General features: G+C 40.2%; 1 protein-coding gene across 4 annotated transcripts in view; it reads right to left on the reverse strand.

The window, feature by feature from the left end:
- PCSK6 (proprotein convertase subtilisin/kexin type 6) overlaps window positions 1-12,212 on the reverse strand; it is a 1,413,069-nt gene that overhangs the window by 141,197 nt on the left and 1,259,660 nt on the right. For all 4 annotated transcript variants that reach the window (XM_085644552.1, XM_085644551.1, XM_085644550.1 and 1 more), the window contains one exon: window positions 1,887-2,083. In XM_085644552.1, coding sequence (XP_085500678.1) covers window positions 1,887-2,083 — 197 coding nt within the window. The remainder of the gene's footprint in view (window positions 1-1,886; window positions 2,084-12,212) is intronic.

Raw genomic sequence — 12,212 nt, forward strand, 5'->3', positions numbered from 1 at the left:
GACTTTTGGAGTCAGCAGCTGGGTTGCTCGGCAAGTCTTGGGCCCCAGGCACTATGAAAAGATATAGAAGTGCATGAAGAATTTGGTTACGTTGGTGCGTGACAAGGGACTTGAATCCCCTGGAGGCTGATAAGATAGAAGTTCAATTTTTTTTAGTAGAACTGTTTCATAAGGAACTGGCTTACAGAACAGTTAATTTTTATCGCACAGCATTTACAGCAGGACATTCCTTGATTCAAGGTATCTCAGTGGGAAGAAGCCCTTTAATTTGTAGGTTAATGAAAGTTATAAGATTGAAGAGACGACCGAAACAGAAGTATCAGTCTCCTGGGAACGTAGATTTAGTGTTAAAATTGTTCCAGGATTAGCCTAGTAATACGTATCTGGGTATAAGAAAGTTGTCCTGGAAATTAGCAACATTGTTGTGTTAAATATCCCTTAGAAGGCTGTCAGATGTGGGGGCTTTGGAAGTGACGAACATGTATTATCAACCAACGGGAGTTCTGTTTAAGATTATTAAAAGAACTAAAACCAAGTCTACATCTGTTTTTTTTATCACAGTTTAGATGATTTGCTCAAGCTATGTGTGGTTAAATGTATTAAAGACTGAGTGTCGATTGTTGGAGAAAAAGAGTGCAGGAATGGATCAATTACTGGTTTTGTATGTTAAACCTTATCACGCAGTCACAAATGCAACCATTGCAAGGTGGGTGAAGCCGCTATGAAGAAGGCATATATAGATATGCCCAAATTAATAGCTAACTTGGTAAGGGGTGCCATGGCAAGTAAAAACTTTACACCAGGGGGAAGGGTGTATGACATTATGAATACAGCAGATTGGTCTAATGCAGAAACGTTTAGAAGATCTAATTTTAGACCAATGGATCATGTTTCATGTTGCGCTTTGACAAACTTTTAACATGCATGCCTCCTGTCTTGCCATAAATTTTGCTTCTTCTAGGTTTACTGAATAAAGAATTGAGATTCTTTTAAAGACAAGGAGTCTAGCATTATCCCACCACATCCTCCCAGGTAAGCGAAGGAGAAGTGGGATCGACTTTAATAGCAAGTGTAATGTAAAGAATAAAATGTTGAATTGCTGTTTTCGCAATTTGTGTTTTGGAAGAAGGATATACTTGTGTTTGTATATTTTTCAGATCAGTATGGAGATAAAGATATGATGCATCAGAAGAAAAGGATAGGTCGGAGAACACAAACATAAATGGAAGAATATGGAACCCAAAGAGATTTATATGGACTTGAGAGTTCTGTTTAACTTTGTAATGTAGTTTGATTTCTATTGTTGTAACATTTAATGGTTGCTGCTTAGAGGGGAGGAAATAAAAGTCTATGCATAATGCTCGCCTCTGTGTTTCTTTAATGCAACATTATAGGTTTGTGTACCACCAATGGGAACATCCCAACGACTTAGTTGTGTCATTTTGATTATTTCAATTCTACTACATAGACAGACTGAGGAGAATCCATCTTGTGTAATCCTTCTGCATTTTGGCCATCTTGAGGTACAGATTATTTTCCACCATCATTTAAATATGTATTAACACCATCTGTGCCTTTGGTGCATGCAGAGATTTTTTCAAATGAATCGGCAGCCATGCCTTTTATCGAGATGTGCAACAATAGATGTTAAAACAGAAGAGCTTTCATGCAGTCCTCGCATGTCATACATATGTGTCAGAAACCCTCAAGTTATCCCTGTAAAGACAAGTTGGTTTAAAAGATGGCATTGAAAAATATTCTTACTTTCATTGGAGTAGAAGCCCGCAGGGCATATTGGCACACACATGTTTGTGTCCTGGTGGACCCTCAAGTTATCCCTGTAAAGACAAGTTTGTTTAAAAGATGGCATTGAAAAATATTCTTACTTTCATTGGAGTAGAAGCCCGCAGGGCACATTGGCACACACGTGTTTGTGTCCTGGTGGAAGAAGAATCCCCGTTTGCAGGATGTGCATTGATTGTGGCCTCTTCCAATACAAGTTTCACATCCTCTGTGGCAACGCCTGCACCTCCTTGCTGCACTGTCACCCAGATATCCAGAAGGACAAACGTTCACACACTTCCTATGTAACAAAGACAGGTTAGCAAGATCCCTTGAGAGTACTCCACAAAATCATGCAGTGCAAGCACCTTCAACAATTGTGCATAACACTGAACTCTCTCTCCAATAGGATTCTACCACCTCACTGTGCCCCAGGTCTTCCCACAAGGGGACACCACAAAGCCACGTCATCGTGGGTCTTTCCTACAAGGGGGGGCTATTCTATTCTGCAAAGGGATTCAAAAACATTTAGCTGCTGGCATCTATGTTCAAAAGGTTTCTATAACCCCACTATGACTCAGGCCATCTATACAATTGGATTTTGCAACCCCTCATCACCATAGGCACTTTACGATGGACTTACCTCATACACCCAAAATAGTCTGTCTATTGTAAGGCTTTAATAAACAGTAATGCGATCCATGAATTTACAACCATGCCACATTGTTTCACATAAATCTAAACTTTAAAGTCAGTCAGATAAATTGAGAAAAAATGAGCCAGGGAATGGTGGGCGAGTGTTTGGAATAAGAAGGATCGATTGGGGTGAACAGTCCGCAGGTTACTACAGTACATGATCACCAGGTGGGCTGTTCTACAACTATTTTGAGATTTACTTCTGTTTAATGTAATTTATTTTTTCATTTATGCACAATTTTACATAGCAGAAACATAACTCGAAGGGGGCAGGGCTCTCTGCATGACATCAACAGTCCTACATAAGCAATGAGATTGTTACACTACATTAAGACATTATACTGAGGTTAAAAAAGAAGCTTACTGTAACATTACATACAGATTAAAAAGGTAGTTTGTGCAGTGATTTGTTGACGCGCAAGTCAGAGAAAACCACTGGATAGAGGTATCCGTACATTATGTCCCCCCTATCATGGTAATGCAACATAGATCTTCAGCTCAACATGTTAGACCTGTTTTCCTTCATCATGGAAGAACAACCTGACGTGGTGTATCTAACGGAGACGTAACTGCATGAAAGTTCTACTCCCAATGTGACCCAGGCCATTCCATTAGGCTACAATATTGCTCGGTGTGATCACCTGGGAAAAAAGTGCGGGGTATTGCAATAGTTTATAATGGTGTTCTATATTGCACAATTGTACCGCTTCAGCTACCAAATTGTAAAAGTGTATTATTTTCTATTAAGTATTCTGGTACTTTTACGCTTTTGGAAGCTCTAGTTTATCGCCCCCTGGCCACTCTACACAGTTTCTACAAGCTGTGTCAGAGGTGATAACCATTGAGGAAATTAAAACGGCTAATTGTACACTCCTGGTTGACTTAAACATTTATTTTGATGATATTCATTGTACTAAAGCAACTAACCAACGACATGATTCCGCAGCAATCATTTAAAAAAATCTTTTTATTGAGATTTACAAATAGTCAACGCTAATTTAGCTGCATTGCAACTTGCACAATGGTCAATGGGTGTGCAAATAAGAAAGGTAATCTCCTTAACAACCTGGTGTTCTCTCATTTATATAGTATGATAGTTAATGTACCTTTTCCGGTGACGTGGTCTGACCACTTTGTGGTCCCAGTTTTATTACCACCTCAAAACATGCTTAGCACTCCAGCCAAGGTGTCAAGTACAGAACGATGGTGGTGAAGATTAGATTCTGCAAACCTTAAGCATCTGTTTTTGAGTTCTAAACCAGAGGTGAATGGCAACAGTATTGATGCAGATCAGAGACTTGGAGATTGGATTACCACCTCATTAGATCAAACTGTTCGTTTAAGGAAACATGCAAGCATCATGCCCAAGAGGCTGGCACCTTGGTTTGATTTCTAGCTGCAAGAGTTAAAAAAGAACTGCAAAATGCTGAAAAGAAAATGGAGAAAGAAATTTGATATCTCTAGTAAAAGGGAATATAGGACACCAATTAAGAATTACCACTGAGCTAATCACAGAATACAGGCCGCATTCTTTGCTCAGAAAATTGATAGCGCTGTCAATGCAGTAAAAGAAGTGTTTACGATGGTTAAGACAATGGTTGATCCAGCTAGGAACAATCCGATAGTGACACCATCGGCTTCGCTGAAATGTTCTACCCAATTTCTTTTTCAATAAAAGATCATATTTTTGCAAAACCTTCTCTAACCAAGGAACAGTTCCTCCTTTAGATTAAATATGTATTCAATTTGAAGTTCCTAATGAACTTCTTTTAGGCTTTTTGCCTAGAAGATAGAAGGACTTGGGTACCCTAGTGAATAGGGTAAAATCGGTTTCACCATTGGACCCCACACATTTTTAATCATGAATCAGAGATTTTCTATCCTGCTCAAATTTAGATTTTGAATCGCTCCCTTATGAGTGGTGTACCCAAGGCTTAGAAATGTGATGTGACTAAACCTATGTTGAAAAAACTCTTTCTTGAATCTTTTGCAACTGGAAAATCATATCCCAATGTCCATGTTGTCTTCCTTGGGAAAGATTGTAGAGAAGCATGTTAACAAACAATTATCAGAAATGTTTTAGATTAACAATCTTTACTCTTATCAAACAGGCTTCTAGCCAGGGTACAGTACTGAGACAGCCCTATTAGCAGTGGTTGAAGGCCTTAAAACGACATTAATTCAAGGTGGTACCGCAGCTTTGATCCTGCTAGATCTCAGTGCTGCTTTTGAGACAGTATCTCATGCAATCTTGCTTGTGAGGTTACGCGTTTCAGAGGGGACTCGGATGTCCTGGAATTGGCTAGCATCGTTTCTGGATGATTGGTGCTTTCAGGTTTACGATAAACCTTTGTATTTGGATTCCTTGTCTCTTAAGTGTGCGAACCTTAATGGTGTTCATAAAGCCCCTCACTGTTCAACATTTATGTTTGTCCACTAGCAGATTGTAGTGTCATGTAATTCTTTTTGTTCCCAATGGACTCTGTAGGCCTGTGACGTAGGTGTTGGAGGGCAATGAAGTGAATGGAGATTTAGAACATAAGGTGCCTGCTTAAAACCTAAAGATATAATACTTAATTGCCCTCCGTGTGTGGCGTAGTTATTGGTGAGTGCCCGGTTTGGGTAGTATGCCACAGCTGGTGACAAGTAGAGGACAAGTAACCCCTAGATTGACAGTGCTCTCCCAGAGAGTTTGCTGTGGTTAAAAAAACTGCTTGTGTGTGTCACATGTGCCGCAGTCGAAGTGTAGAATTGACATTGGCACCTGTATAGTTTCCAGAGCTGAGGAGCCTGCTAATTGACAAGCTGCTGACATGGAGGCCGGAGGTGCTTAGAGTGCACCAGTCATGAACATGAAAAGTAGGCCAAAGCCTAAAGCTGATGGACACAAAGCGATGGCTCGAGAGAAAAAGAAAATGTGTTTCAGATGTGGATGATCGTTTTCACATGACGGTAAATGTCCCACCATTTGACAGATTTGCAACAACTGTGGCAAGTGAACCATTTTGTGACAGCTTTCAAGGCAAAGGGAACAGTAAGTGCATCACAGCATGAAGACAAAATGGCTAACTGAGCGCTGCATCTGCGAAGTTTAACACACTCCCACAAGGCCAAGCAGTCACATGAACTGAGGCAGACCAACACCAAACAAAGTCGATCATCACCTAAATCGTCGTTTAAGAGTTCCACGGTGTCGATTTCCAGTAAAAGTGACAATGAAAAGTGGGCAATGTCGATGTTTACTTCAGAGAGGCATGTGCATGTGGGAATAGTTGAATGTGAGAAAAACCACAGACAAGTAAAATCGACACAAAAAAGCACCAAAGACTTGGTTGGCCTTACAGCTAGGGTGGTCGACCTCGAATCTGGGGATCAGTGTTCGAGTTTCGGCAATAACGCTGAATATCCTGTGATTCTGGGCAAATCACTTAATCTCCCCGTGCCTAACAAAAAAATGAATGTGTCTTCATATAATGCAACTGGTACTATGTAAAGCGCTCTGATACCCGATTCAGGTCAAGTTTGCGCTATATAAAACTCTAAAAAAATAAATTAAAAAAACATTGTCCGAAGATTACCCTGAAGATGAACAGGTGTTCAATATCTTTTAATATTGATAGCGATGTGTCGATAAACATCATGCCTGAGAAGAAATATTGTGAATTGTCTCCATTACCACAACTCCCACACTGTTAAAAAGGCAAGGTTCCTTTGTAGCCATGGTGGTACGAGCACCTATTCATGTACTTCCCAGCACGACTTCAAGTGCCTGTTTGCTCAGTATTAACACTGCTGCTGAAATGGGACTGGTATCAGTGAACTACAAGACAAGTGCTCATCATGAAATAGTAAGTCAATGTCCTTCATTATTTCAAGGGTTAGAAAAGCTCAAGACTATGAAAGTACAGTTACATATAAATGAGGATGTTTGTTGTGTTGCACCAAGACACAGACGAATTGCGTTTCACTCGCAAAAAAACTGCTGAAAGAGAACTTAATTAATTGCTCAAACACAATATCATTGTACGCTCCCTGGTCCAACCCCATGGGTATTCCCATAGTAGTAGTGCCTAAAAGAGACAGTGAAGGAGCTGTACACCTGTACACCTTTGTGTTGACATGCGTGAGGCCAACAAGGCGATTGAGATAGAACGACATCCAGGTCCACACATTCCTGATATGATAACTAAATTGAATGGTGCAAAGTTCTTTATTCAACTATGCTTAAACAAAGGCTATCACGGGTAAAAACCTGAAAATAATTGCAAGTACATAACCTTTCTACACACATTGGTCTGTTTTGCTATAACGAAACTGAGTTTTAGTGTATCCTCTGCTGCAGAACTTTTCCAAGACGTCATTCGACGTATTGTACAGATTGTTGTTAATGCCTTCAAGTACAGTGATACTATATTAGTTTTCGGAGCTACTCAGAAAGAGCATGACAAAGCTCTCATTCAAGTATTTCATTTGCTAAATGATGCCGAATTGACTTTTGAATTCTGACAAATGTGAATTCCATAAGACAGGTTTGGAATTCTTTAGCCATATCTTTTCTGATGGGGGTATGACACCTGACCCAGCTAAAGTGCAAGCGCTATCTATTGCTAATCCCCCACAGGAAATTTCCATGGTACGTTCATTCCTTGGGATGGCCAGTTACTGTTCTAGATATATACAAAATGTTGCTACGGTCAGTGCACCTTGATGAGAACTGACGAAAAAGAATGTTGTGTTTCATTGGTCACATGATTGTGAAGAGAGTTTCAAGAGGATCAAGCGAGCCATTGAGAATGTCACTGAAATGGCATACTTTGATCCCAAGCTTCATACCGAGGTTGTAGTTGATGCTAGCCCTGTTAGGCTAGGCACAAGCTTTGCATGGAGGCATGTTGTGGCATACGCCAGCGAACATTTGTCACAAAGTGAACGTTCTTATTCACAACCTGAAAAAGAAAGCTCGGCAGTGGTGTGGGCCTGTGAATATTTTCATGTGTTCTAGTACAGGAAACCTTTCACAGTAGTGACCGATCATCAAGCACTATTGATAATATTTGACAATCCAAAGGCTAGGATGCCTCCTCGTATTGAATGTTAGGGTCTGATATTACAGGAATACAACTACACCATTGTTCACCATCGAGGGAAGGATCCAAATCCTGCTGATTATTCTTAAAGCGGAAGCCTACATAAACTTCATCGTAAAATAAGCAAACATGCTGCCATGTCATTAGAGCAAATTGTCACTACCACAACCCTAGACAGTGGCATGTTGAAAACGAAAGATATTATTGCTCACCACTCGTGGAACCAGCACTCTCAACCTCTCACCAGTGACAGTGAGCACTTAAAATTCAGAAATGTTAGACATGAACTGTCTGTAACTGAGGAAGGTCTCATCTAGTAAGGTACACGTATTGTCATTCTGGAGAGCCTATGACAAAACATTATTGAAGTGGCCCATTACGGACACAGAGGAATAGTTGCCACAAACAGAGCTCTTTGAGACAGAGTCTGGTTTCCTCATCTCTTGAAAGGGTTGAAAGAGAGTTAAAGGTGTGTCATTTATGCAACTGTCTCTCATCCTACATTACTCAACACCATCTAAACATATCAGAATTGTCTGACCTTGCTTGGGAGAGAATGGCTTTTGATTTCTTTGGTCCTCTTGAGAATTAATATCACCTAATTGATGATGAGGACTCCTGTTTCCCATTGGTAGAAGATCCTTCATCCACCACTCATGAAAAGGTTGTTGAAAGATTAGATGGCACCTTTGCAACTTGGGATGTCCCTGTAATCTTGAAATCTGATAACGGCCTGCCCTTCAATAGTCAAGAGTTCAAAGACTTTCTCAGCCATCTCAATGTAAAGCATCTGAAAAGTACTCCTCTTTGGTCCTAGGTAAATGGCCTTGTAGAACAATTCATGAGTACTGTAAAGAAAGGTGTGCAGCATGCTGCATTAGAGAAGCTCGACTTCAAGATTGTTCTGAATACCACTCTTCGAGCTTACAGAACAACCCCTCACTTGGCTATAGGGGAAAGCCCTGCAACTTTAAAGTTTGGGAGAGCCATGATGACCAAGTTAGCCCAATGAACCAATCTCGGATCAAAGACTGAGAAAGATATTTACACAGAGGATTTTGGTCGGAAACGGAAAACGAAAATCTATACAGACAAATGACGTGATGTGAAAGATATGATGGAGAGTAAATGTTAAATGATAGTGCCTCTATCAATTCTCACTATTAAACGAGATTTAAGACAATTATTTTTATTTAAAACATGTCAGCTGGCTAAGTCAAAAAATGTGAGAATTCATACTGCCTCATAAAAGCATGCAGAGTGTTTAAAAAATGATAATACAAAAATGTAAACAAAGTAAGAAACATGTATACACTTACGTGTTTTAAGAAACAAAATATAGATAACAGAGAATGCTGCGACAAATTAATTCTAATAATGCATTGAAATGTTTGCACAATGAAGCTCCTGAAATGCTAAAATGCTTCTCCAGTAATAATCGATATTGTGCAAACCTGCAGCTTTTTACAACATTAATGTGGTAAACGTGTATTTTAGAGTGACGTTGATCATGTCCTTTGAAAAACGATAATGTGCAATTGATGTTATAAAAGTAGTAGTAGTAGAGAGAGAGTAGTAGAGAGTGAGTAGTAGAGAGTGAGTAGTAGAGAGTGAGTGGTAGTGGAGTAGTGAAGAGTGAGTAGTAGAGAGTAGTAGAGAGTGAGTAGTAGAGTGAGTAGTAGAGTGAGTAGTAGGGAGTAGTAGGAAGTAGTAGAGAGTGAGTAGTAGAGAAAGAGTAGTAGAGAGTGAGTAGTAGAGAGTAGTCGAGAGTGAGTAGTACAGAGTGAGTAGTAGAGAGAGAGTAGTAGGGAGTAGTACAGTAGTAGAGAGTGAGTAGTAGCGAGTGAGTAGTAGAGGGTAGTGGAGTAGTGGAGACTGAGTAGTAGAGAGTAGTAGAGTGAGTAGTAGAGTGAGTAGTAGGGAATAGTAGAGAGTGAGTAGCAGAGAGTAGTAGAGAGTAGTAGAGAGCCAGTAGTAGAAAGCAAGTAGTAGAGAGTATTTAAGAGTGAGTAGTAGTAGGGAGTAGTAGAGTAGTAGAGAGTGAGTAGTAGAGAGAGTAGTAGAGTAGTAGAGACTGAGTAGTGGAGAGTGAGTATTAGAGAGTAGTAGAGAGTGAGTATTAGAGAGTAGTAGAGTGAGTAGTAGAGAGTGAGTAGTAGAGAGAGAGTAGTAGAGAAAAGTAGAAAGTGTAGAAAGTGAGTAGTAGAGTAGTAGAGAGTGAGTGCTAGAGAGTAGTAGAGAGTAGTAGAGTGAGTAGTAGAGAGTAAGTAGTAGAGAGCGAGTAGTAGAGAGTGAGTAGTAGAGAGTGAGTAGTAGAGAGAGAGTAGTAGAGAGTGAGTGGTAGAGAGTAGTAGTGTGAGTAGTAGAGGGAGTAGTAGAGGGAGTAGTAGAGAGAGAATAGTAGTAGAGAGTGAGTGGTAGAGAGTAATAGAGTGAGTAGTAGAGAGTAGTAGAGAGTGAGTAGTAGAGAGTGAGTAGTAGAGAGTAGTAGTAGAGAGTAGTAGTAGAGAGTAGTAGTAGAGAGTAGTAGCGAGTGAGTTGTAGAGAGTCAGTAGTTTAATTTAAAAGGAACACAATGAGGGGTTTCATTTTGCCATAGAAATTATGATTAGTGCTGAAAAAAGATAAATTAGGGTACATTTTGATTGACTTCTCAAATCCTCTTCTATTTCATTAAATCATTCTGACATGCAGACTGAACCATGCAATTTCAATACCAGCAGCAGGCTTCCCTGGTGAGCAGTAGCTTTAATACAGTGATCTAATGAGCAACTAGAGTGCTACCATTCAGAATTTATGGCAAATGCCTTCTTGATGGAATCAAAGTAAAAAACTGAAAGTATTTCCTACTGAGGAGTAGTAAATGAGGAAATTAGGAAACTTCATAACAAATAAGTGTCCCAAGATGGCCACCAGAGACAAAAGAGCCCAAATGTAGCACAAATATCACCCAGATGTAGCCCAAGTATAGCCCAATGACAAATTGTCCCAGAGTGTTCTAAATAACAACTAGAGCGCTAACAGTCTTACTTATGACAAAAGTATGGCACACCTGAAGCCATCTTGATTGGAATAAAGTGGTAACACATAAAACATTTAATTGCAAAGGAACAAAATGAGGGGGTTCATTTTGCCATAGAAATTATGATTAATGCTGCAGAAAGAAAAATTAGTGCACATTTTGACTTCTCAAATCCTCTTCTATTTCATTTAAAAATTCTGACATGCAGACTGAAACATGCACTTTGAATACCAGCAGCAGACTTCCTGGTGAACAGTAGCTTTACTACAGTGATCTAATGAGCAACTAGAGTGCTACCATTCAGAATTTATGGCAAATGTGTGATACATCTGAATGCCTTCTTGATGGAACCAAGTAAACAAGCATTGAAAATGCAATAGGTCTCGCCCTCGTTTAAGTTAAAGCAATTCTGTTTGTAATTAGGTGGCTTTTTAGCTTTGCTTGTATTAGTGATTTTCAAACTTTCATGTACATAACATGCATATGTATGCATATATGTATATGTATCCATGCATTTTAATTTGTATTTATATAGATATGCAGATTATATATATGTTTATATATGTATGTATATATATATTCACAGAAAAAACCATAGGTTTCAGGGGTGTTATAGTTAGCTGGCCATTTCACTCGTACAAAACCATAGAAATTCCTCCGATATAGTTAGTTCTGCTAACTATAACTCGCCCCCCCGCAATGCACTGCTGATGACGTCACATATTACATCACTCATGGCATGGTCAGTGACATCACTGATGTACGAGTGAAATGTCCAACTAACTATAACTTTCCCTAAAACATATGGTTTTTTCAAAGAATTTCTCAGGTTTTTTAAATGCTAGTTTCTAACTATGCCTACAGAGGTTGGACATCTGAAGAAAGAAGAAAAAACGCACAGAAAGAAGCAAAAGAAATGCAGAAAGATGCAACAGAAGTCCACAAAGACGAAGAAAAGTGCAGGAGAAGCTAAACATGAGCAGAAAGAGGCCTTGTTGCAAAATCGTCCTGTACCCACAACTTTTCCAGACGGGTACTGGTGGTAACGGACTCTGACTAACAAGGTCTAGAGCCAGTGCTATGCTAAAAGACACTTAGAATATAGTGAAAACACCTACATACACTAGGGAACACTATGCGTTGGGGAACTCCTGTGATTAGCATGACCGCCTCTGTAAGTCCCTAGTACATAATAGGGCAGGGGGATTAAAACTACCTCTTAAAACGCGCCAGGGGGCGCTTTTGCACAGTGGTGAAGGGAGGAGGGCCCTGAGGTAACATGTGTGCAAACACGCCCTGTGGCCGTTTTAAGTTGGGAAATTAAGTCCCCTTGAATCCTGTGGCTCCCTGGGGTCCAACTAGCCCACTAGGTATCTCCAGTAAGCGCCACAGAGCTGCGTTGCACAGAGGTGTAAAAAGGGGCATGGCCTGGACCACCTCGCTGCAACGCAGGCCTGTGGCGCCTACTGGAGGTACCTGGTGGCCTAGTTGGACTTAATTCCCCAACTTAAAACGCGCCACAGGGTGTGTTTGCACATGTCACCTCTGGCCCTCCCCCTCCCTTTACCACTGTGCAGTGGCACCCTGTGGCACATTTTAAGTTGGGGGATTAAGTCCCCTTGAAT

Source organism: Triturus cristatus, chromosome 3_1 (genome assembly GCF_964204655.1).
Source record: "Triturus cristatus chromosome 3_1, aTriCri1.1, whole genome shotgun sequence".
NCBI classification, from domain to species: Eukaryota; Metazoa; Chordata; class Amphibia; order Caudata; family Salamandridae; genus Triturus; species Triturus cristatus.